The sequence below is a fragment of the Histoplasma capsulatum genome (genome assembly GCF_000150115.1).
Source record: "Histoplasma capsulatum G186AR genomic scaffold supercont2.15, whole genome shotgun sequence".
NCBI classification, from domain to species: Eukaryota; Fungi; Ascomycota; class Eurotiomycetes; order Onygenales; family Ajellomycetaceae; genus Histoplasma; species Histoplasma capsulatum.
Window position 1 is genome coordinate 422,373 of NW_025544815.1, and position 24,854 is coordinate 447,226.

Sequence of the window (24,854 nt, forward strand, 5' to 3'; positions counted from 1 at the left end):
CACGTAACTTTAGCAACCAGCGAACCCAAATGTCTCGAAGAACCGTGGAAAAAAAAGAAGCGCAATAACATTCCAACCAAGGTTGCCTCTCCAATCAGGTTTCTCCTAAATCCAATGATGATCATGTTCCGGCTCCGCCGCTGAGCCCTGAGGGGAGGAAGCCCGGAAATTGAAATTGAAATTGAAATTGAAACAAGATTAGACTATAATTATTATTATTATTATTATTATTCTTTGGCGACCCGGCCGGCCGTTTGCCCTTGCTGAGTTATTTACTTGCTACATAACTACGCAGTTAGGTTGGTTTTGGTTTTGGTTCGTCGGAACTGCGATTGCGATTGCGATGGCGATGGATGGGTGGAAAATATAATGTCTTTGCGAAGGGATAACTAACTATACTTACAAACGGAATAGATAGGATAACTGGAATCGTCATTGAGAGCTTTGTTGCTTCTCTCCCCTTACTCTTTCTTGGAGCAAATCGGGGCGATTCTTCTTTTTGCTTTGCTTTGCCTTTCTTTTCTTTCTTTGGTTTTCCCTTCGTTTGGCTTTGGCTTTGGCTTTCTATGGGCGATGGGCGAGAGTGATGTCACCACTGCCACTCACTGTCATCATCATCATCGTCATCAACATCATCATCTGCCCTGGGGTGGGGAAGGGGAGGGAAGGGAAGGGAGAGAAAAGAAAAGAATGAAAATGAAAATGAATGGGTGCAGTGTGTGGAGTGTGTAACTTGGAAAATCATCAATCAATCAACATCGGTGCTGGCTTGCTTGCTTCCTTTTTTTTTTTCTTTTCTCCTTCTTCTTCCTCTTGTTCTTTTCTGGATGTTGCATCCTCTCGCTGATAAGTATTGATTGGGGGAGACCGCTTTGTACTGTACATACTATTGTACTTGTAACCATGGATTGCAGTATGCATGATGCTGCCAAAAAAGGGAGTCTAGTCTCTCCGAATAAATGAAATGAATGGAAGAAAAAGCACCTAACTACTCCGTAACGTGGTCTGGGTCCTTCGGATTGCTGGTCACACGCATGCCTACACCCTACATCCATCTGTACAGATAGATACACACATACACACATAACATAACACATACAGGTTGCACGGCGTGCATATACATACATTTCCTCTCCATATGTATATCCCACCCACCCATCACCGCCCGCCAATCATCCCGCCTGAATTGACTCAGCTCTCTTCACTGGGCCTAGCAACACGGCCGTCTCCTCCTCCTCGCCCAACAGTTTCTCCTCGACAAGGTTCGTCAAACTGCCGAGATATCTCCACACGACAGACCCGGCCCCCGAAGTTTTGAGGCTTCCGCTTTCAGGACGGTTGTGGGGAGGCAGAGTTTGGGAGGCAGGTTTTGGGAGCCATGGGTGGAGAAGCGGGGACCGCAGCGGGAGATTTATATTTATTTATAGCAGTTGTGGCTTAAGCGGTGTAGAGCTATCTGTATCTGTATCTTTTATCTTTGCATGGGCTGTGCAGGGTGAAAAAGATCTTTTGTTGGAGTCGCTCAGGTTTTCATGGATCAAAACAAGAATCTGGTGGGGATGCATGCCCACAGTGGCCTCGTATCACTCAACTCACTGACTCAGAAGCCAGTATTGCTGAGTCGCCTTGAGCGTGCGGCTGCCTGGGGGCTAAAATATCTCCTCTTCTGGGAATCCATGTCCAGCGTCCCTTGCTCCCTCCGATTGGCTTGATATTCCAAGACAGCTCACTCATTGGTTGTCTGGTCAGGACGGTGAGTTGAAGACGCCGCTGTGTCTGCATACGAGGAGCACAGAGGATTCTAGGACGAGGACAGAAATACAGAGTCACGTGGGATGACAAATATATTACTAAGTCATACCAATCCATCTGCCTATCGAGCATCGACATCGAGGGCTCGTTGCGCGGACGGGAACAGTCACGGCTCCAACTGCCGGAGAGAAACAAAACAGCAAAGGATAAACATATACGTATATTGCTGCCACCATGCCGCCGGCAGACCCTCTGATGAAGGCCCTGATGGAGGTCAAGGTACGACATCATCCCACTCCCCCTCCCCCGCAACTGTGCAACTCCGCTGTGAAGTGATATGCCTATGTCTATCGCATATACTATATATGTTGTCCCTTCTCTCTCCCTCGCTGCTACCACCCTGTGCCAAAATCTACCCTTGACCATGCCCTTCCCCTCCTCCCCCCACGAACACAAATGCTAACTCATCTGCCCTTGCCGACCCCGCATGCCAGATGCTCGCCTCCCGCTCCCGCAAGGAAGCCGAAAAGGCCAACAAAACCCGCCTTGCCGAAGAAAACAAAGCCTCCCGCGCCATGAAAAACCGCGAATTCCAAATCGCCCAGATCCACTCCCAGTCCGCCGTGCGCGAGCACCACCGCTACGTCTCCCTGCGCGCCGAAGCCGCGGAGGCAGAGGTCCTCGTCAACGATCTCAAAGCCGCCTATAGTACGCGCGAGCGCGCCCGATCGCTCGCCTACGCTTCCAAGGCGCTCGAGGGCGCCTCGCGGACCATCAACCTGGAACGCGTGCTGGTGACGGCCAACTCGTTCCTGGAGCGGAGCCAGGATTTCAAGATTGCGAGCTCGGCCATCAGGGATGTGTCGCAGGGGGTGCAGGAGCAGAGTTTGGGTGGGGAGGGGAAGGAGGAGGTGGAGAGGTTGATGCAGAAGTTGGCGGATGAGGCCGGGGTGGATATGCGGGAGCATCTGGAGGCGAATGCGGCGCCGGAGGGGGAGGTCGGGGTGCGCGAGGGCTCGGGCAAACAGAAGGAGGAAGAGGATGGGTTGGATGCAAGGTTGCGGGCGTTGCGGGCGTGAATTTCTCTCTCTCTCTCTCTGCCTTTGTTTTTTTCCCCCATCTTCCTTTCTTTCCTTTGAATGGCTTGGTGCCCTCTGCGCTGGTGTGGTGGGTTCACACATCAGCGCTCAGAGCTTAGAGGTTCCTGGCTTGCTCACGCCCATCTCATCCGGAATTCGACCATTTTGGGCAGTCCCTCCTCGATATTTGGCCCTTCCTTGCTGGCCGTCCTCTATAACTCTCCCTTCCGTGTCGCGGCTACCAGGACACCCCACGCCATCCTATCTCCCGTTAACGTCCCCGAAAGACAGACCTAGTTACGTATTACGAACTCTTTAACGAACTCATCTGCACCCTTGGCATACAGATGCTGGCTTCTTCTCATCGGCTCTTCCCATGATAGAAACTCTTCCATATACTTTCCTGCCTATCTTCCCGGTTATTGTCTTACTTTTATTGACATTTGTTCTTTCCAAATGGTGTTTTTACTGCTGGCGATATGATTGTATGGGTATTTATTATCTTATTTTTGTGACCTGCTATGTTAAATCCGATTCATTTTCTCTTCTTACCGTAACTGCCAGGGATGTCTTGTCGTTCTGATTTTTTTTAATGTAGATCGAGTGCCTTTTACCTCGATTAAAGGATATGGAAAGGAACGGCGGAGATGTCATTCTGGGTATTTGGAGCGAGTAGTTATAATAACATGGAGATGGAGCAGAGTGGGCAAAACAAACAAGATTGGTTTATTTTATATGGTGGTCAACGCCATTCGCTGCCACGGCAATGCGGCGACATGGGTATATTATTTATATGTGTGTGTGTGTGTGCAAAAAAAATGTGGGCTAGCTTTTGAGTTCATCAAGAATCATGAAATGTTTTTCCGCTAGAAGTAAAACATGCAGGAAGTCAATGGGAATGAATGGAAATGAAAATGAGAAGTGAGGGAAGGAAAAAAAAAAAAAAAAAAAAAAAACCCCAAGAAAAAGGACAAGAGAAGATGCATCATATAACCCACATACGTCCGAAGACCACATTATCTCCATCTGAAATGTTCTCCGCTCTCAAATCCCCATATCCATCGTATCATCGCCCCCATTACTAACCCCAACGCCGCCGCCGTCACCCTCCGCATTCCCGGCCAACACAATCCCTCTCCCTCTTCCAGCCAACAACTCCCTCCTCACCTCCGGGCCAATATCCTTATGGCCCCTTACCAATAACAGATCTAACAATGCCTCTCGCTGATCCTCCGTAATATCATTCCGATACCGCTGCGCAAACACAAGCAATGACTTGTGCCACAGGACAGGTAGTTTATAACTGTTCGCCGCGGCCGCCTGTGCCGCGTCGGCCATGTCCGTATCACCGCTGCCAGCCCCCTGTGACGGCGGCAATTGCTCCGAGGCTCGAAACCGGAGGAAATGAAACACCAGGGCATCGATGACTTTGTACGGGAGGGCGTATTTCTTCTCCAGAAACACGCGGATGAACATATTCAGCGCCCCCGTGCCCTCGGAGGAGAGGGCGGACGCAGTCTTCTCCGCTGCCAGGTCGCATAGTCGCAGCAGGGCCGCTGCGGAGTGTAGCACGGGAATCGAGACGCGGGCAATGACGCTCGAGACGATGTGGGCCTCGCGCAGTGTGCAGGTGCCCGACTGCACGAGGGGAAACAGGAAGCCTTTGAAGAAGCAGGCGGGTTTGTAGAGGGCCTTTTTTAGCGCGTTGTAGATGTGTACGTGGAGTTTTTTGGTTTCGTGGATGTCGTCGCGGACGCGGTCGAGGAGGACGGTGTTGATGAATTCTTGGGCAATGTGGGGTTTGGCGGAGATGAAGATGCGCGTGGCGGCGTAGATGGTGTTTGGCGTCCATTTCTCTGGCTGGGTGATTTCGAGGAGGGTTTGCCATTGCGGGAGTGTTGGGAGGATTTTGAAGGGTTTGGGGAGAGGCCCGGATTTGTAGCGGGAGAGGAGGAAACCGACCCTGCGGTTTTTGCATGTTAGAGGGGTTTTTATTGTTATTGCATATCGCGTGTTTGTTTGGAAGGCATATACGGTGGACGCACCTTTGATAAACCTCTACTGCTTTTGCGGGGAGTTCAACGGCATCCTCCATCGAGCCTCCTCCAACTTGAGGCTGGCCACCACCACCATTTCCGGCCTCGTATGCTGCGATCTTCTCAAGGATTAAATCTGCCAAGTTGGTGCTGTGTCCTTGCCCTTCATCATCCGGACTGCGGGGATTGAATATGGGATCTTCTTCACCGCGCGGAACGAATTTATGGAATGTATCGAGGTCACCAGGGTCAACCTCCTACAGGCAAATAAACTGTCAGACAGGAGGCATATTTAGAAACACTTTCTATAAGCGTTATATAGTACACATACCACTTCCTCAATCTCCTCTTCATCATCGCCCCACTCCTCCCCATTTTGACCAGCGTCCTCGTCGCCGTCCCCCGCATCAGCGTCAGCAACAAACCGGGATTCGAAATCAAAAGCCGTGTTTCTTGTTATTCCCGCAGCGGTTAGCGCAACACGAGATTCTTCCGCATCCTCATCTGCTAGATCCTGGCCTATTTGTAGGATCTTCTTAGAAGTCTTGGAGTCGAGATAATGGTCGCCATCGTCTTCGTATGAGCGGGATTTTCGCTTCGCTGATTTTGTGCGCAGATGGCCGGCTGAAAGGATATCGTCTGCGAGAGGCGCATGTTTGCGCTCAGCAGCAGTAAGCTTTGGCATTGTTTCTAGTCTGCGCTATAGTTAATTTTTGTCTTTTGTCGAGGCGGCTTCTCAGTTCAATTGGTGACCGGTTCAAGCAGCTTCGAACTGGATTGCCTCTGTTTGTATTCCAAACCGGGGTTCTCGGCCCGGCATAAAAGATGCTGCTATATAAAAAGTATGTTGTAATACCCATGTGCTGTAGATACAACAAGGCAGTCTGAGATTTCTCTTGGTTTTGTAGATTTTTGACAGAAATTGTGGGCAGAGTGTAGTCACATGACGATAGATAAGGATCATTCCACATTCCAAAAACAGTCTAGCGGTGGAAAGCCCATCGCTATCGTCCGCATTACGTAACCCAACTGACTTCCTTATCGAGCACAGGCAAGATGCACACTAAACTGCATTCAGTTTTCCACTTCCAGAAACGGGTTTCGAGACTAATAGTTTAGCTTTGATCCGCTTTGTCAGCCGCGGCATTTTCTCCTTTTCGAGGAATCTCCTTAACTTTATTTCAGCCGCCATGAACCTGCCTTTCCTAATCGGGCTTTGTGTGTATCGCCAACAACATCGCCGTCAACCCACACAGCAACAGCTCTGGTCTCCAACCTCCAGCAGCCGGACCTACCACAACGACGGCGGCCAGGACGATATCGGCCAAAATACCTACCATTGCTTAATTTCGTCAAGCGCGCGAACTCCAGCTGGGATAGAACTAACTTCCTATTCGGAGAAGGATACCAATTCCGTCCAGTGCCTGTTGCGCTTGCACTGGCAGCAGCAGCAGTGTGTTGTTTGGCCGATCGAAGGCAAGGGAGCACACCTATTCCCAAGCCCATCACCGTTGGAGCAATATTCCGGTGCAAGCCAATTGCCACTTGCTCAAGCGGTCCAGCTTCCCTCTGCCCGGAGCAGAGCCCCGTTTCATCCTGGTACTAGCTAGCAGAGGTGTCTGTGAACAAAGGAAGGCCAGCGATTTGGGCGTCGGGCCGCATTGGGGGTTGTATACATTGGAGTGGCTAGACCAATTACCCCAGGCTTCTCTGACTACAGAGGGACATAACACACGCCCCCACCTAAATCACCTGTTCGAGCTGTTTTGTGCCGCAAGAATAGCCCATCTGTGAGAATCGCCCTTCCAGTGCTAGAGAAGATACTACTTTCACTGCAGAGATCGATGTCACTCACTTTCTACCCCCTTTGTTCTCACTGCAGTTACCGGCACCGCGCGAACTCAACCCGGACTTGGGCAGGCATATCCCGGATGCGCAGGACCCGGGACATAGACTCTCACCTGCCGGCGAACCCTAATCTGTATTATTTACCGCAGTCTTCCTGCGCGTGTACGGTGAATCAGGGATAATTTTATTTGAGCAGAGATCAAGCGCTGCGTCGCTCTCCAACCCGTAACTCCATTGCCGTTTTTGGGTCATTGGACGCCGTGTTACGGCGCCGGTTTCGTCTCTGTGGGAAAACAAGAGGTTAGACATTCGGCGGCATTGAGTGGGTCATTGTATATTATACAATATATTCCCCCACGTCAGGCAGCTCAGATTTTGCTTGGGGGCACTCTCTTGTCTTCTCATCTCTGGGCGTGTGCTGTATCCTCGTCCTCGAGCTCAGCTCTACACACACCTAGATTAGAAATTCACGGTCGAAAAGGAACACCTCTTGGTCAAGTTGGTAGGCTCTGTTCTTACTAGGTTCCATATTGAGATGACATTTGTACCTTGTCGTGGCATGCGTTACCGTTACTATGCTGTTGCTAATACACACACTCTTAAACGCCTGCACAGACAAGCAAACAAATAAATTCCCATAACTACACAATATATACAAACCACATAGCAACCTGAACATTTTCGTCGCCATGGGGTCACTACCTCAACCTCTCAATCCCTCCATTTCTGCAGCGTCATCCTCAACACCTCCCAGTCTCAGTGCCTCCGTAAATCCCAGCAACCTTATTGATGCCAGCCAGACAACCCCTTCTCCAACGAAGCTCTCGTCTTCAAATATGAACAACGACCTCTCAACCCAAAATGGCAGGGCAAAGAGAAACAAACGTGATAGTCGCAAGAAACGCGAAGCAAAAGGCACTTTAGAAGGGGCGAATGATGCTCCCCGTGAAAAGAAATCCACCACTTCGTCCTCCAGCTCCGCTATTCCTGCCTCTGAGCTTACTATGCTCATGCCCATTCAACTTGCAGACCCGCGGCCATCAGATGTTCTGTCTCCGAAGCCACGCCAGATGAATTTCGCTTACGAAAAGTACTCTGAAGTACTAGGCCAGTCATGGAAGTTTTACGAGATTGCTGATAAGTATGTTTTGGCCCAACAATAAAATCTTTAATTTTTGATAAGCACAAAAACCCACAAATATCTTTCACAGATTAAGCAACAGAAACGGCTTCCGCTACACCTACGCGGCCATGGACCCTTCTTTCCCACACATAAAATACCGCCAAACCGACGTCCCCCCTTATTACTCCCGCTTCAGCTTCGAAGATTCCCCCGCAGCTATCTGCTTCACCGAAGACGGCTTAGCAGTCACCACAAATGAACCTTGGCACTCCGCGCGAGCTAATGTCTGCGCCCGCGAAGGCTCTTATTACTATGAAGCACGTGTGATCAGTGGGATCGTAAAAGGATCACAGCACACTCCGAGTGGCTCGCCGCGGGGTAACGTCCGCTTGGGTTTCGCGCGCCGAGAGGCTGATCTAGATGTTAACGTTGGCGTAGACTGTTACGGCTATGGTATCCGTGACGTGAACGGGGAAGTTGTTAACCGGATGCGGTGTGAATACTTTTTCCCGAAAGAGGAAGCTATAAACGAAGGTGATGTGATTGGAATGCTCATCACACTGCCGCCGCTGTGGCAACACAGAAAGATTGTAGAAGGTACCTACGATTCGTCTATTGATGGCGATGGCAGTACTCCAACCACTGCAACATCTGCCACCACAGCTCCTCTCCCGCCAGCATCCAACTTAATCCGAGATCGCATCCCCTTCCATCTCAAAACCGACTTCCTCTATCAACAATCACACATCTTTCCTTCCAAACACCTGCGCGATTACGCCTTCAACCTCAAGGAAACACCCACGTACGGCGTCCCCTCCCCGACGAATACCGAAGACCCTTCTCTTCGAACCTTGCCAGGGTCGAGTATCACAATTTTCAAGAACGGAGCCAAAATGGGTACCCCATTTCGCGATTTGTATGCATTCCTCCCACCCGCCTCGCGTGCGACGCAGGCGAGTAATAACCTCGGTGTCGGCACAAGGGAGAACGCGGATGATGGGATGATTGGATATTTCCCTATTGTCAGTTGCCATGGAGGCGGGGCAGTGGAGGCACGGTTTGAAGGGCCATGGTGGGTCGGGCCTCCATCCGTAAATGAAGTGGATGGCATTGGCCATGGACAGGCTATAAAGGGCTTTGGGGAAAGGTACGGCGAGCAGGTTGTTGAGGATGTTCTTGCCGACATTGTCGATGAGATTGAGGCGACGTTTATGGGATGGGGTGGTGATGGGACTGCTGTGACGGCACCGACAGCGGCTGCTGCGGCAACGACTGTGGATATGGCTGCGAATGCTTCTGATGGTGCTAGTGTTGCTGCCGCCGCAGGTGTGTTTACGGATGATGGTGGGAGTGTGAGCGTGAGTATTGGGACGCCGCAACAGGGGTCTGTTGCGGGGGAGACTGTGATGTCAGAAGATGTAGAGATGGGCATGTAGGGCCCAATATTGTAATATATCTGGGGCTTCTCCTTTGTGCTTGGCGGTGGAAAATTGAGGTAGAAAAAGGGATGGTTTTTTGTAACACTATTAATTGTGTTAGTTATCTACATAAAAGAGAATTTCTTCTCTCCTTATTTCTACAGCTTTTTTTGAGAGGCATGTCATGTAAGCCGTTATTGGATAGCTTGGAGTTTAATTGCCCACGAATTGCACAAAAGCCCCAGTAGCTAATTTGATAATACAAATCTCCTTCCATCCATAGTAACTATCCATGCATACCCTCCAACATCTCCCCAACATGTAGCACCATTTCATCATCGCCAAACTGTCCGATCGCCTGAATTCCCACCGATCCAAATGCGGCATCAGCACCATCTCCTTTTGATTCATCACCATCGCCTACCGTCGACAGACCCCGCATCTGAACTGGTACACTTAGCGCCGGCAACCCCGCCAAACTCGCCGGAACCGTAAATATATCATTCATATACGTCTCAACAGTGCTCGCACGTTTCAGCGACTCAACCGTGGGTGGCAGGGTGGGCGCGGTGGGTACGACAAGTACGTCAACACCAGCATTGTCTCCCGCAATCTGCTTCTTATCCCTCCCATCCACATCCGCATCCACATCCACAGCCGGCAACAGTGGGTTCTTCACCCTAAACACCCTCTCAAAATCCGCCTGCACAAGCCTCCGCACCCGCTGCGCCTGTAGGAAGTAGTTATCGATCGCATCCGCACTGAGCGAAAAGGCTCCGAGCAAAATGCGCCGTTTGACCTCGCTTCCAAGCCCCTTCCCGCGCGAGCTGGCGTACAGATACCCGCCAGGCTCCGCATCATCGGGCGCGTCAGTGTCGCGCGTCCCGTATCGGACGCCGTCGTATCGAGCTAGGTTCGAGGAGGCCTCAGCCGGCGCGAGGACGTAGTAGGCGGCCAGCGCGTGTTTGGTGGCTGGGAGAGACACTGGGAGAATGGTGTGGCCCATTCGTTGTAGGTGAACGATGCTGCGCTGCCATGCTGTCCGGACGGTGGGAGAGAGTTCGTGGATGTTGTATTCGGTAGGGATGCCGATGCGGAGGTAGGGTGAGGGGGACGAACGGGTTGTTGAGGAGTTGTGGACGGCAGCGGTGAGGCGGGTACGAGTTGCTGGGGGAAGGTTGGTAGGGTCGTGGAGGTCCGGATGATTTATTGTTTCTGGTTTATTGTTAGGAGGGTACGGTGATCCTTGTTTTGGGGGTTGCGGGGCTCAGGGGACGTACTGTAGACTTCGCGGATGGTGGAGATGCTTGACCCAAGTACGCCAACTGTATCCAGGGAATTTGCATAGGCTACCACGCCCCATCGCGAAACATGACCGTACGAGGGCTTGAACCCGACAGTCCCTGTGTATGCGGCAGGGAGCCGCACAGAACCTCCTGTATCTGTTCCCAGTGCACTGTATAGGATTAGCAGCAGAGCTTGATTGGGTATGAAGCCCAGCAAACCAAACATACGCATAGCATTGACCCGTTGCAACAGCAACAGCACTGCCTCCAGAGCTCCCGCCAGGGGATATTGGCTCCCTTCTAGATTCTGTCACATTTTTCACTGGCCCGAAATGCGAATGCATTGAATGCGACCTATTTTGTAGTTGTAAGCCAATGAAATCCGGAAGCTCTTCAATTGCATATCGCCCCTGAGAGCTCACCCCATGCCGAACTCATCCAGATTCGTTTTACCCGCGATTATCGCCCCGGATTTTTCTAGGGACTCTACAACCGTGGCATTGAAGGGGCTAGTGTACGTGTCGAGGATTCTCGAGGCACAAGTCGTGGGCATGTCGCGCGTACATATGTTGTCTTTGATCGCGACCAATTTGCCATCCAATGGCGATTTTGTGACACCTATAGGCAAATATATCAGGATAAGCCCGTATACAATATATTGGAGAGACGCATACCCCTCTCTCTCCGAGTGTCCGAATCCCGCACACGGTCCCGCCATGGTCCCGCGCGCTGTAACGGGGTTATGAAGGCATTGAGACTTGCATATGTCTTCTGGTTAGCAAGACATTTTTCAGCTTCGCGCAGAAGGGACATTTATGTCTCTGCGACGAAGGATAGGGGGAATATATAAAAAGTATTTTGCATCAACTCTCCGTCAATATTTATCCAGCTTCTCCTAATTTGACTCTTGAGATCGACGGAGATAAGATGTTCCGGTTGGCCTGGGCGGTTGTTGTCACATGATATATAAGCCCTAATTAAAAGCCCATCCCCACACCTCCTTTTGCTTCTGTAACAGGCAATGTTTGGGCAAAGGATGCTGGATGCACCCTCATGATTCATATCATTAAGCCTTTTGTTCCTGCATGGCGGCAGAGGGGAATTCCTCTAACCACGGTATAGTTAATCATATACAAAAACACAGCCTCAACATGGCAGCCTTGACAGCAATCTCCGCACAGCATATAACTCCTTCTCCTATTTGATGCTCATGACAGACAATTGAACTTATCCCTCACAATGGACCCATTCAGTATTGCACAGTTGATTCTCCTCTCGGGGGAAATTATCAGTGCGTGTTACATCTACGGCTGTGCTGTTTCTCATGCCCCAGAAGATTTACGGAAGCTCGTTGAGGAAACCACTTCCCTGAGCGGCATCTTCGTGGCAATCCAGGGTCTGGTCAACGCGGATAGATTTGTAGCCACTCAAAAGGAGGCGCTGTCCAATTCCTTGAAAGAATGCCAGGTTACACTCCGGCAACTGAAGGATATCCTACAATCTATACATCCAGGGCCAGAGGAGAAGAAGATGAAGGTCTTGAAGAGGCTCCTATGGCCACTGAAACAGAATGAAACGACGAAAATTCTGGAAAGTCTTGGCCGACATAAGAGCTCACTGAACTTGCTTCTCGCCCTTGAAGCCACTCTGGAGGCCCAGCAAACGCAGATCGTCCTATATGAACTCCAACAGGCACTCCAGGATGATAGAGAGGAGCGCAGAGGCCGTGAAATTAGGGAGCGCCGAATCCAAGTAAATCAATGGCTGTGCGGTATTAACTTTACGACTACCCATGATCGTGCTTCCTCAGAGCACTCCTCGGGGACCGGGGCTTGGGTTCTGAATAGCGAGCATTTGCAGTGCTGGCTTTTTGGAGGACATGGTCTTCTATGGATTCATGGAATTCCGGGATCAGGCAAAACAGTATTGATGAGTACGATCTTGAACCAGTGTCTTTTATCCAGTGCCTCCGAGAAAGACATCATTGCTTACTACTATTGTGACTTTCGGAGTCATGATAGTTGTCGGCCTGAATCTGTCATTGGAGCCATTATCCTTCAAATCTGCGAGGCTTTAACTTTCCTTCCTGAACATGTAGAGGACTCATATACGCGTCATATTGGGAAGGACGGCAAGGCCGCAGCGCCAAGTTTTCAAGAATTGGAGGTCCTACTGAGCGAAACTCTGGCTCTGGTACCGAATGTCACAATTGTTGTGGACGCCTTGGATGAATGCCACGAGAGGGAATCGCTCGTCAAAATTCTGAGCGACTTACCCTCCAATGCCTCTGCAAGTGTCAAAGTGTTAGTCTCTAGCCGCAGAGAGGTTGATATTGTTCGACTGTTGAAGGATCATCCTAGTATCTCAACACAGTGCCAGGATGCCGATGAAGACATCCATCACTATATCCGTGCGTCCATCAAACTTAGGCCAAGGTTACAAAAGCTGAATCAGGCATCGCAAGAACACATAGTGGAAACTCTGACCAAAGGCGCTGGCGGAATGTATGTCAATTCGAAAATAAAGCACATATTCTAGCGAACTTGCGAACAAGACAATCATAGTTCGTCTTCTAACAAGAATGTCTTCCTACAGGTTTCGCTGGGTGAAATGTCAACTCGACGAACTTGCCCGCCTCCGAACTGATGGCGCCATCAAATCCGCCCTCTGCGGCCTTCCTCGCGATCTTGACGAAACATATGAGCGAATATTAGGCCGTATCTCTGAACACGACATACCCCTCGCACGACAAGCACTCCTCTGGCTCGCCTACGCCAGCCGGCCCCTCACCCTCTCCGAACTAGCCGAGGGCGCCATCCTCCAACCAAATATCACAACTCTGGACCCAGAGGACAGACTCCATGACCCTGAAGACATCCTGGAAGTCTGCGGCTCTCTCGTCTCTCTTGACGGCCCATACGTCGTCCTTGCCCATAATTCCGTACGAGACTATCTTCTTTCATCCTGCGCTGCGAACAACCTACCATGCTTCTATCTTCCCGAATCCCACTGCCTCCCTGAACTTTCCACGCTCTGCCTAACCTACCTGATGCTATCCCCATTCAGCACGGGCCCCTGTGTAACCTCTGAAGATATGATACAACGGCTAAAGGACTGGCCTCTGCTCCAGTACATCTCACATAACTGGGCAGACCACGCCCGCCCATACCTAAATCCGTCCCAAAACCCAAGACTCTATATCCAAGCCACAACCCTATTCGCAGATCCCCCAACTGCCAACTTCTTATCCTGGGTGCAGATCCTCTTCGTCAACCCTCGCCGCCTACAGAAAACGTACAACCTGTACCCACGCACCGGCACACCGCTGTACTATGCCACATCCTTCGCCCTCATATCTGTATTCGAGCACCTGCTCGCTCAGGGCAGCGATGTCAACGCTCAAGGGGGTCGTGGGGGTGGGACACCGTTGCACGCAGCGTGCTGGCGCGTGCAGGTCGAACTAATACGGCTGCTTCTACGCTCCGGTGCTAATTTGGACGTGAGGGATAAGAACGGGGAAACGGCAGTGGATTTGGCAGAGTCTGCGATGGCAGCAGGGAATGTGGAGATTGCCGGAGTGTTTCTGGAGGAAAGGGGAATCGTTTTGAACAATCAGAATGGACGCGATGCGGGCGATTGGTGGGACAATGTTAATGGAAATATACGGAAGTATAGGCTCAAGTGGAAACCGAGAGTTATCCGATGATGGATAAAGGGGAAGGAAGGACGGACGAACATGTGTGAGCGATATGAATTTTATGTATTCCTTTTTTGTTTCGTGTTATACTAAGAATGAGATGTGTATCAATCGCAACTGTAGAAATATATACCCGAAACGTCTGTCCTTGTACGGATTAATGTACAGTACCATACAAACAACCACAGCCCATACATATTTAAAGATTAGCTGATTTTCCCATAAGGCCGCCTATGTCTTACTCCGTTTCATATTTCTTAGTTAGCTATTCCAACGCGTATATCAAGATAGTCAAGGGGGGGGTGTTTTAGCCATGACGAGTGGGAGTCGCCCGTTGCAGGGGAGACTGCACTGAGAAAGCATCATTGTCTAATTTCAAATCTCGAAATCGTCAAAATGGATCGACGAGCTTCAGAAGGTGGACTCAAAAAAATATTTTATATTTATATTTGTATCCAGAAATCGTCTTGTGGAGGGCTTATATAAAGACCCTATAACTAAAGACCCGCCGACGTCATGCCGAGTAACTTTTTATTCATTTAAATATCATGCTCCACCACCAAAACACCAACATCAAACCGCCAACCCAACTCACCTGCAACCTAGCACTTTGGCCGGCCGAGCTGCCACAACGCTATAGCCATGTTTTCTGCTGGAGCAGCTGTGCGCGCGCTAGGCCGATTGAAGCCTATGAACGCTGTTCCCTCCGCCCGTGCCTCCTTCAGACTCTCCCTGGACCGTCGACGGTACATCTCCGCCTACGGCTACACCCAGGCCAAAGCCTTAGTCTACGCCAACTATGGTGAGCCCAAAGATGTCTTAAGGTTGCTAAACCCCTCCCAACACCTTTCCTCTTTCTCGCCGTCGATCGCACTGTGTAAGCCAAATGCCGCTGCTAACATCTTCTCCAACAGCCTACATTCCTACTCTATCTCACCCCCACACCACACCCAGGTCAATGTCCGCCTCCTCACCGCGCCCCTCAACCCCGCCGATATCAACCAAATCCAGGGCGTCTATCCTTCAAAACCCGCCTTCGCTACAACCCTCGGCACATCCACCCCTTCCGCCATCGCCGGCAATGAAGCTGCCTTCGAGGTCCTGTCAACCGGCTCCGGTGTCAAATCCCTCACAAAGGGCGACTGGGTCATCATGAAGCGGTCGGGGATGGGCACCTGGCGCACGCACGCACAATTCGACGAAGCATCCTTAATCAAGATCGAAGACCGCAGCAACCTGACCCCGCTCCAGGTCGGCACCGTTGGCATCAACCCCGTCACCGCCTACCGGATGCTGAAGGATTTCTGCGAGTGGGACTGGGTGGGCAAGCCGGGGGAGGAATGGGTGATTCAGAACGGAGCGAACTCCGGCGTCGGCCGCGCGGTCATCCAGCTCGGGCGCGAATGGGGCATCAAGACGCTGAACGTCATTCGCGAGCGGGACTCGGCCGCGGAGACGGCGGCGCTGACGGACGATCTGCTGGCCCTGGGCGCGACGGCGGTCGTGACGGAGGCCCAGCTCCTCTCGTCCAAGACGTTCCGCGACATCGTGCACGAACGGACGCGCCAGGGCAAGGAGCCCATTCGCCTGGCGCTGAATTGCGTGGGCGGGCCCAGCGCGACGGCGATGTTGAAGGTGCTTGCGCCCGAGTCGCATATGGTCACGTATGGAGCGATGGCGAAGCAGCCCCTGACGCTGCCGTCGGGGTTGTTGATTTTCAAGAATCTGGTCCTGGATGGTTTTTGGGTGTCGAAGTGGAGTGATAAGAATCCAGCGCTGAAGACAGAGACGGTCAATGATATTTTGAGGTTGGTGAGGGCGGGAAAGTTCAAGGATATACCCGTCCAAGAGAAGAAATGGACCTGGGAGACCGAGGCGGCAGAGTTGGCGGCGGAGGCTCAGGGGACGTTGAGCGGGAGAAGAAGCGGGAAGAGTGTGTTTGTGTACGAAGGGGATTAAGTGAGGCGATGGTTTTGCGTCCTCTACACTTCGGTGTTCGGTTCTCGGGTCGTGTTTGTATGGGTGTGTCTATAAAATCATTTTATATTATCATATTGTACATTACTGTAGCTAGAGAGCGGGAAGAAAAAAATGTATTTGAGTCTATTTATGGTATGGGTCTTCATTATCTCTTCAATTGAGCCCGCTGTTTTGCAAATCCTGGCATCCTGTATCTGTCTAGCAACTATATTGCGATTAAACAATCCAAACACGGCGGAGATATATCAAATTCCATCCACGATATCATAAATCCAACACGCAATTATATCTCCTTCCCTCTATAGTAACCCCGGAAAGAAAACGTGAATCTCAATAAAAAGCCGCACAATCCCGAATCCAAACATAAAGAGCCGAAAACACAATATCTAACTAGTAACTAATTTCCAATTCCCAAAAACACAAGAAAGCATCCCGACTCCGCTACCCCCTCTCTATACCTTCCCCTCCTGACATTTCCAATTCTCCTCTACCCACCGGACAACAATAGTCCCCAGGGTCTCCTCCTCCATAATAACCTCTGTATCCTCCTTCATATCAACATCGTGTCCCACAAATTTAAACGCCATATCCAGCCATGGCTCGACGAAATCGAGGTAAACAACGTCGACGGCTTCTGGGTCTGCAGTGTCGGAGTTCATGTCCCTGGGCGAAGGCGAGGACATGGATGTGGATGTGGAAGTGTTTGCAGGAACGAAGGCGGACAGGCAGTTTGGTACTTTGTAGGAGGATATCTTGGAGTGGATCGTGTCGTCACCATCGTCGCCTGCGTCGTCTACCGTAGTGTAGCCCGGCATGATGATCAGAGCTGGCTCTTTGCCTTGATCATCCTCTGTATCGCGGTCATCACCACTGGGGGAGTTGAGTGGGATTTGGTTCGGCGAAGACAGTTGGGTTTCTCCTCGACCATGGCCATCGTTCTCGCCGTTGACGAAGCTACTGAGAGATATCTTCTGCTGCTCGGGCGGGGATAGGAAAGACGATGCAGAAACAGTCGAGTTCGGCATGTCTGCGAGAATTTTTATCTGTCGATTCAGGACTTCCATGACCAGTTTCGCTTTTTCGTAAGGCACGTCCTTAACATAGCGAAAGCCGGATGGAAACGGTGATAGAGTGTATGCTGAATCTTTCGTGAAAGGCCCTTTGAAGATATCAAAGCGGAGAGCACCTGTGTTTATGATAACCATAGCGGCCTTGTTAGGGCGCGTTTTCACACGGAAGCTATCGGGCAGGACCTTCTTCTCCAGCCAAGAATATAAACTTGCGTTGTGGGGATACGGCACGCGCGACATCCACAGGTCTTTCGGCGCGCAGCCATGTATGTGGTCAAGTTTCAGTTCGCGCCGAGCACTCTGGATCATTTTGGAGACATTCTTGCCATGTTCCGTGGGGAAGGTGGTTGTGTTGAGACCGGTATGGTAGCTGAAGGACCAGAGGTTATTATCGATGTATCTCCGTGTGAATGATGGGTTGGCTGCTGCAGACGATGACTGCTTGTCTCCCGTCGACAAACCGCTGATGGAGGCGAAGCCGATCGTTTCCATAAACCTGCCACTGGCGAGTCCGTACGCCTTTTCGTCGTACTTAACATAGTCCCGGATATGATAGTGGCCTCCAAAAAAATGGATTGGGGTGTCCCAATGCATGCCCCTTATCTCTTTGTAGATGGTTAAGAATTCATTCGATTCCACAGCAACATGTCCAACAACGACGAAAAGGTCGACATCCTTGTCCCGAATCGCGTCCTGGAACCATTCTTCCTTGACAGTCTCCTCCACAGGTTGGACAAAGGTATTATTGTAGTTTTGTTTGAAATTGAATAAAAACCCAAACGCCACAATACGGATACCTAGTTTCTGTGTCGTGAATTTCTTGAAGCGTGCGGCCAAGGGGACCCGCTCCCCCGAGTGGGGATCCATTATATCGATATTCGAGGAGATGTAGTTGCCTTTGAAATTGGGGACTGTTGTCAGATACTCATTTACGGACGTGTTCTTTTGATACAGCTCATGGTTGCCAGAGCATATGATGTCAATGCGTTGCTGCTTGAAAATCTCCGCGGTATATAGCCCCTTTGGCTCCGAGCCGTCGTAGAGACCATTTCCGTCTACTCTATCGCCTGTGTCTATTAGGAGTAAATCCCCCCCTTCCGCTTCGACTTTTGTACGAATACGAGCCGCGAATGAGATGTAGTCTCCCCAGTCGGCGGCGTAGGAAGCTCTGTTTTCAAAGGCAAACAGTCAGCCGTGTGTATCTGTGTATCCTCGCGGAGCAGCAAGGATAACTCAGCTTACTCCTGGAGATGGCCACCAAGCCAGCCATGCGTATCAGTTGTATGGAGAAAATTCAGCTGGCCGAACGTGAGATCCCGCATGCGGGCCGGAATGGGTTTGGGAGACGAGGGCTGCGCCGATAGAACGGAGATGGAGAGGCCCAGGAGGGCGAGCAATAGTGACTCCATGGCGGCTCATGAGGCAGCTAAAACGTGCATACCAACAAATGTGCCCGACTATACTCGTATTTGTAGAGCGGAGGCAACATGTTGATATAAATAAATAGTACGCCTCCAGATAAACCTGGGTGGTGTTGATGTCACCGCCAAGAGTCAAGGGCATAACCGGACTAGTTAGCAGGTAACTAAGTTACTGTGTGGAACTGTTACTCTCTACGCAATCAGAAAAGAAAGAATCACAAAAGGAAAGGAAAGGAAAAAAAGAGATTAGATATCAATGCTAATCTAAATTGAAAATAGTGGAATTATGTGCCAGGTCAACACTTATTGATACTTAGCTTCTGCAATCAAATATTCCTACAACAGAACTAATGTTCTGCTGTCACTCACGATATTCATACAATCATTCTGTGAGCTTCAACTTCATAATTGCATTTTCATACTACTATGGAAATCTTCAATACTCCTCTAGTTAGTTGGTTGGATATCATCTAATGATTCTAGAGAATTGTGTACAATAAAATCCAAAGATTGAATGACTCTTGTGTCATGTAACCCTTGACTAATAGACTACAAAGCAAGAATGGTCACACTCAGTAACAGGTAACCGTTGCCGCTGTTATTAGAGCCTGTAGCCTATATATAGTTAAACCCCCAGAGCGATGCCCGTCGGTCGCCAGCTGCATCGCCCCAGGCTCATTAGGGATCGCCCTCATGCCCTTATGGACTTATGGGCGCTGTTAGGAGCGGATGCCCACCGAGCACGGTGGCCATTTATGGGGTGGGTAGCTCGCTTGGCTAAAATGTGGAGGGAGTCACTGCCTGGAGCAGTAACTCTCGGGTAAAAGCCGCCGTTAGTTAATTATATTACCAGGAATCGAACCCAGCTGGTGGAGGCTGTGAAAATTGTACGCGGTCTGTCGGAGTGATTGGGTTGGGAGGTTCGTCCCCTCTCATACCAGCATGGCGCTGGCGGTGAGCCTCTTTTGCCCCAGTTCTAGTGGCTCTGAATGTAATGGCTTCTTGGGAGGCGCTTGACCACACAATAACAGCCGCCGCTGTTATTGGAGCCCGTACTCCGTACATCTGTACCCTTAGTCTATAGTTAGCACCCCCCGAAGATGCCTGGCTCGCCTGCTGGAGCATGACACTTGGATATCCTTACTGAATTCATCAATCTTATTCTTCGAAGGGTTCTGAGAAGTAGATGATAAAATAGCTTTTGTATAAGCATCTTCACTCATTCGTTCTGCCATCTCATACTTATTTCATCATCATTTGTATCAGATAGTTACTGGTTGTTGGCTGGGATGGCCCAGGGGTAGGTTCATACGAGTAGTATTCATGACTTTAGAGTTCTAGGAGGCATTCTTTATTCCTTTCTCAGTCAAATCAAATCTTTCTGGTCACCTGCAACTCAGTGATGCACTTCGCTTTCTACCTCAGAGTAGTAAAATGTAAAATGAAAACAAGCAATGCTGGCAGCTTAGAACGAGGAGTGATGCACTAGTCCGTAATAGGAAGTTTAGGGCTTCAACAATAAGGTTTGTTGAGATATTCACGTGATTGATATCATATGCTGAGTCAGCCCAACAAGTCCAACGCCAAGATCGCCCAATCCGGAAATATACAACGTCCCATCGCTTTCTTTTTTGCCGGCTTTTGCATGCTGCATTTTGCTATCTTGCGCTTCAATTCTCCCTCTGTCTATATATGTGTTGCTATCTCTGAACCTCCAGGGCTGCAGCTAGCTGGGCTTTCCTTGCTGTATTGTTTTAACTTCTTTGAATTAATATTCTTCTGCCTCCAATGGCTACCCCAAGACTACTTAAACCAGCTTCGCGCTTGGTATCCACACGGCTCTGCTCCGCTTCCATCCGCTCTGCTTTCAAGCCAGCTGCGTGCTCTCCTTCGGTTCTTCAACGGCGAACATATGCAACTCCAAGTGGAACCAAAGAGGTTACAGTCAGAGAGGCCCTCAATGATGCCCTTGCCGAGGAACTCACGCTCAATGAAAAAGTGTTTATCTTGGGAGAGGAGGTTGCGCAGTATAACGGAGCGTTAGTTGCTATTTTCACTATGTATTTGTATGCCGGTATTAACAAGGTGCTAATGAATATGCTTTCCGAAATTCAGTTACAAGGTAACAAAAGGCCTGCTGGACCGATTCGGCCCGAAGAGGGTCATCGATACCCCCATCACCGAACCTGGTTTCTGCGGATTAGCGGTCGGAGCTGCGTTAGCGGGATTGCACCCCGTTGTGAGTGATATAGACCTTGGATATCTAATGGCGCGAGCAAAAGCGTAAACTGACACATAGAGCAATTGATATAGTGCGAATTCATGACCTTCAACTTCGCCATGCAGGCAATTGACCAAATCGTCAACTCCGCAGCCAAAACACACTATATGTCCGGCGGCATCCAACCATGTAATATAACCTTCAGAGGTCCCAATGGCTTTGCTGCTGGTGTCGCTGCTCAACACTCCCAGGATTATTCCGCTTGGTACGGATCCATCCCCGGCCTCAAGGTGCTTAGTCCATGGAGCTCTGAGGATGCAAAGGGACTCCTCAAGGCCGCCATCCGCGACCCCAATCCAGTTGTATTCCTCGAGAACGAGTAAGTATACGAAATATAATATACCCAAATATAATATACCCTGATACAAACAACTTGTGAAAACGGTAGTATACGGGCAAGGATCGAACTAATTAACCTCAATACATTAGACTCATGTACGGCGAATCCTTCCCCATGAGTGAAGCTGCGCAAAAGGACGACTTCGTCCTCCCCATCGGAAAAGCCAAGATCGAACGCGTCGGCAAAGACCTAACCATGGTATCCCTCTCCCGCTGTGTCGGCCAAGCCATGCGCGCCGCTGCAGAGTTGAAGCAGAAATACGGCGTCGAGACTGAAGTGATCAACCTGCGTTCCATCAAGCCCCTCGATGTCGAGACCATCATCAAGTCCGTGAAGAAGACCGGCCATCTGATGGCTGTCGAGTCCGGCTTTCCCATGTTTGGTGTTGGTTCTGAGATTCTTGCGCTGTCCATGGAGTATGCTTTCGACTACCTCCAGGCGCCCGCCGTCCGGGTTACTGGTGCTGAGGTACCAACACCGTACGCCCTCAAGTTGGAACAGATGAGTTTCCCGCAGGACGAGACGATTGTCACGCATGCTGCCAAGTTGCTGCGGGTATAGAGAAGAGGGGGAAAGAAATCTTTTGAAATTTACTGCTATACCCACGGCTATTTTTCACTCGTTATGAGCGCTTTACAGCAAGTCAAAATCTTTTTTTTCCTTTACCCCTCCGTCTCTTTGTAATCATTTGAATGAATATTCATTATTGGAAAAACAAATAGCATGGACTGGAAATATATCAAAAGGAATTAAAAAAGAGAGATATGACACCAAAAGAAGTAGGGAAAGCCTTCCTGTTTTAATCTATACACCATTTGTCTCGTGGCATTGCCCTTATCCAGCTATTTGTTACACATTTACCACCTATGGCCTCAGGGGTCGACCAGAAAACCCCTTCACTTTTATCCTCTGACTACTGCCCGCTCTCATATTTCCGATATTTATCCTCTTACTTCTGTTCCCGCTGTCCGTTTGTACCCATGACTTAAGTCTCCCTCCCATCTTCGTTTGCTTTTTTGAAAGACCGCTTCGTTCTGTTGTACGATTAGATATATTAACCACCCATTCAATTGTATGTATGCATCTACAGACAAATGAACATTTCCTCACATCTTACCGAAATTAGAGACAAATATATTCCTGATAAATTTGCGCTCTCTGGCCAGCTAATACTGCTATAAAAATTAGTAGACTCAGACGGGAAAAGCAACAGTGGTACGTTGGTGCGTTTTTACTCATCTAATGCTGAGAAAGTGATCAACCAAAACAGGTTCAAACATATATTGCCTTCTAGCGACAAACAGACAAGGGATTTCCTCCTCTCAAATTTCCCAATATGACAAAATTCACCAATCAAACTTCTTCCCAGCAAGCGTTCACTTACCTCTGATCCCCCTCCCTCCTCGCACGGGATACGGCGTGGGATTGGACGAGGAAATCCCAGCCGCGCACGTGCATGATGGCGCGGTCGGCGACGGTGCCGTTGCGAGGGTTGCGGGAGCGGTTTGTATCGGCGGACCGCGAGGGGAAGAAGCGGGCGTTACTGTCTCTTGCCGGCGATGATGATGGGTAGATGTGGGAAGAAGCCTGCTCCTGTCTGCTGGGCGGTGTAGAGAGCGCGTCAGGCCTCGTCAAGGACAGAGTCGTATTATTAGCCTTCCATGACTGCGTCGTGGTATATGAGCACGTTCTCTGGGGAGACAGAGCGGTGGTGTTGTTTGGCCCAGAGCTTCAGGCGGGATTTGAGAAGCTCATCGAGCCTTGAGATCATCATCTTCTGGAAGGCGGCTTGGATGCAGAATTCTGCGGGCCATTGGGTGAGGTTTATATATATATATATATATTTGGTCAATTGAGGCGACGATGGCTGCGCCGCTGGAAGCGTTAGTGGAGGGGCCCGGGGACGGGTGGGTGACGTCGACGCAGACGACCATGGTTTTGCAGCCCGGTATAAAGCCGAGCTTGTGTGCATCGAGAGTGTGACTTGCGCCATCGAGTTTGCGGTTGGTTTCGAGGGCTACGTTGGCGAAATACGTGTGGTTCATGTCTTTTGGCGAATTTGCTGGCGATGGCGCGAAAGCTGTGCACGCCAAATTTGACATCACAGAGGTACTTGTTGTGATTCCATATCGTGCTGACAGCGGGAATAGTCGCCAGATATATAAATTTGTATCCATTGTATAAATGGTTCGAATTTTGCAAAACGCGCATCAATGGATGTCTACGCCAAATTCAAGGCTCACAGGCTTCAGACCGACGTCCTCGCAGAGAAGCATAATCAAAAATAGCAAGGGACAATTGAAAATCGCTAAAACTCAAATCCACACATGGATTTGGCCCAGTCTCCACATTTCTCTGGATTCCGAAGGCGCGATTTCCGCTGGATTTCTCTATTGATGCTGGCTTGCTCTAGCCGAGCACGGAAAAATCGACCACAAGAATGTGAAGGAGAGTGAAGGGATTATGCAAAAGGGGCTAAAGAGAAAAGGGGTTGGTTGTGACTCTTTTTTACTTCCAGAAATCATCAGATAAATGATACCTATAGCTCTTCCCCTCGCGTGGAGTGGTAAGAAGTTAAGCTGCGTATTGAAAGGCGAAGAAAGGCGCCGGGCACTGACATCGACGGCTGATATAAACCATCCTGGCCTTTATATGCTGTCTCTCGGCACTTTACTGGGTTATAGCCGGGTTAAGCGATCAAATTGAAGGATGCCCGTTTGACTTTATTTAATTCAGCAAAACAGAAAACTATGATGTGATTTAGAGCTGCCAACCACTCGCTGCTCTCAGGAGCCCAGGGGAGAGGTGCAATTTATCATCTTCTCCTCGTCCTTGTGTTTCGAAGAGCCAAGTTAAAGTTCAACCCTGTTAGGGAGCAGCCCATATTAATATGGTAGAGCGTCCATGGCTGTTATTGCGCTTGGAAAGTAACAAGAGTTCAAAATAAAGATCAAAAACCCAACCACGTCTTGGGTTGTTGGTTTCGTGCCTGTCAAGCTAGCGAAAAGGAAGATAAATCGTATCTGCTTGCATGGCAGCTCGACGGCTTTTGGCGCCAAGGAAGTATAGCTAAATGCTGATGTCAGTTAGTTAACTCTTGATTGATTCATCCAGGGTGGTCTTACTTCCTTCCTCACTTGCTTGCTTGCTTGCTTTCGACTTTTAAAGCTTTTTCAATGTAACTCCAACATGAACTAAATGAACTAGTGGCTGGCGATGGGGAGTAAGGAGGAGTCAATTCATATAGTTAGGTATGTATAATAGCTAATCAACTTATTAGTTTAACAGCTGATACTTGTTGAACAGTTCTGATTGCCCATGAAGAAATTGCAGCGCACTGGCCGAGATTGAAGGAATGAATGAGGTTCAGGTCAATCCGTTTCTGCCGTCTGAATCGAGTTTAATGCCACCGCCTAACCAAATTATCTCCGGGCTCTGATACCATACATATAGTCACAAAGTAAATAAAAATCAAAGAAAAATTATAAACCTCTGATTTCCCTGACAACTATTGATAATTATG

The 24,854-nt window shown here is 49.7% G+C and overlaps 11 protein-coding genes across 11 annotated transcripts; 5 read left to right on the forward strand and 6 right to left on the reverse strand.

Annotated features, from left to right (window-relative positions):
* Positions 1–1,986: 1,986 nt before the first annotated feature.
* On the forward strand, positions 1,987–2,831 carry HCBG_08373 (uncharacterized protein; the record flags this gene model as incomplete). The annotated part of the gene is made up of 2 exons (XM_045435422.1): positions 1,987–2,031; positions 2,247–2,831. 2 exons carry the CDS (start codon positions 1,987–1,989, stop codon positions 2,829–2,831), a joined length of 630 nt encoding a protein of 209 aa, XP_045283914.1.
* Positions 2,832–3,875: 1,044 nt separating this feature from the next.
* On the reverse strand, positions 3,876–5,552 carry HCBG_08374 (bystin; the record flags this gene model as incomplete). Its single annotated transcript, XM_045435423.1, has 3 exons — positions 3,876–4,794; positions 4,877–5,124; positions 5,199–5,552. The coding sequence occupies 3 exons, from the start codon at positions 5,550–5,552 to the stop codon at positions 3,876–3,878; spliced, it is 1,521 nt and encodes a 506-aa protein (XP_045283915.1).
* Positions 5,553–6,043: 491 nt separating this feature from the next.
* On the reverse strand, positions 6,044–6,655 carry HCBG_08375 (uncharacterized protein; the record flags this gene model as incomplete). The annotated part of the gene is made up of 2 exons (XM_045435424.1): positions 6,044–6,469; positions 6,620–6,655. 2 exons carry the CDS (start codon positions 6,653–6,655, stop codon positions 6,044–6,046), a joined length of 462 nt encoding a protein of 153 aa, XP_045283916.1.
* A 749-nt stretch (positions 6,656–7,404) lies between these two features.
* HCBG_08376 (uncharacterized protein) lies at positions 7,405–9,274 on the forward strand (the record flags this gene model as incomplete). The annotated part of the gene is made up of 2 exons (XM_045435425.1): positions 7,405–7,856; positions 7,939–9,274. 2 exons carry the CDS (start codon positions 7,405–7,407, stop codon positions 9,272–9,274), a joined length of 1,788 nt encoding a protein of 595 aa, XP_045283917.1.
* Positions 9,275–9,542: 268 nt separating this feature from the next.
* On the reverse strand, positions 9,543–11,355 carry HCBG_08377 (glutamyl-tRNA amidotransferase subunit A; the record flags this gene model as incomplete). The annotated part of the gene is made up of 5 exons (XM_045435426.1): positions 9,543–10,471; positions 10,537–10,712; positions 10,771–10,896; positions 10,965–11,160; positions 11,217–11,355. The coding sequence occupies 5 exons, from the start codon at positions 11,353–11,355 to the stop codon at positions 9,543–9,545; spliced, it is 1,566 nt and encodes a 521-aa protein (XP_045283918.1).
* A 426-nt stretch (positions 11,356–11,781) lies between these two features.
* On the forward strand, positions 11,782–14,248 carry HCBG_08378 (ankyrin repeat protein; the record flags this gene model as incomplete). The annotated part of the gene is made up of 2 exons (XM_045435427.1): positions 11,782–13,046; positions 13,138–14,248. 2 exons carry the CDS (start codon positions 11,782–11,784, stop codon positions 14,246–14,248), a joined length of 2,376 nt encoding a protein of 791 aa, XP_045283919.1.
* A 586-nt stretch (positions 14,249–14,834) lies between these two features.
* Positions 14,835–18,350, forward strand: HCBG_08379 (trans-2-enoyl-CoA reductase; the record flags this gene model as incomplete). The annotated part of the gene is made up of 2 exons (XM_045435428.1): positions 14,835–15,063; positions 15,154–18,350. The coding sequence occupies 2 exons, from the start codon at positions 14,882–14,884 to the stop codon at positions 16,196–16,198; spliced, it is 1,227 nt and encodes a 408-aa protein (XP_045283920.1).
* Positions 15,628–18,698, reverse strand: HCBG_08380 (serine/threonine phosphatase; the record flags this gene model as incomplete). The annotated part of the gene is made up of 2 exons (XM_045435429.1): positions 15,628–18,457; positions 18,532–18,698. The coding sequence occupies 2 exons, from the start codon at positions 18,696–18,698 to the stop codon at positions 16,672–16,674; spliced, it is 1,953 nt and encodes a 650-aa protein (XP_045283921.1).
* Positions 18,699–19,556: 858 nt separating this feature from the next.
* Positions 19,557–19,945, reverse strand: HCBG_08381 (uncharacterized protein; the record flags this gene model as incomplete). The annotated part of the gene is made up of 2 exons (XM_045435430.1): positions 19,557–19,782; positions 19,839–19,945. The coding sequence occupies 2 exons, from the start codon at positions 19,943–19,945 to the stop codon at positions 19,557–19,559; spliced, it is 333 nt and encodes a 110-aa protein (XP_045283922.1).
* A 402-nt stretch (positions 19,946–20,347) lies between these two features.
* Positions 20,348–22,450, forward strand: HCBG_08382 (pyruvate dehydrogenase; the record flags this gene model as incomplete). The annotated part of the gene is made up of 4 exons (XM_045435431.1): positions 20,348–20,749; positions 20,826–20,949; positions 21,024–21,310; positions 21,421–22,450. The coding sequence occupies 4 exons, from the start codon at positions 20,499–20,501 to the stop codon at positions 21,890–21,892; spliced, it is 1,134 nt and encodes a 377-aa protein (XP_045283923.1).
* On the reverse strand, positions 22,196–23,376 carry HCBG_08383 (uncharacterized protein; the record flags this gene model as incomplete). Its single annotated transcript, XM_045435432.1, has 4 exons — positions 22,196–22,365; positions 22,449–22,489; positions 22,716–22,996; positions 23,248–23,376. The coding sequence occupies 4 exons, from the start codon at positions 23,374–23,376 to the stop codon at positions 22,196–22,198; spliced, it is 621 nt and encodes a 206-aa protein (XP_045283924.1).
* Between the last annotated feature and the right edge of the window lie 1,478 nt (positions 23,377–24,854).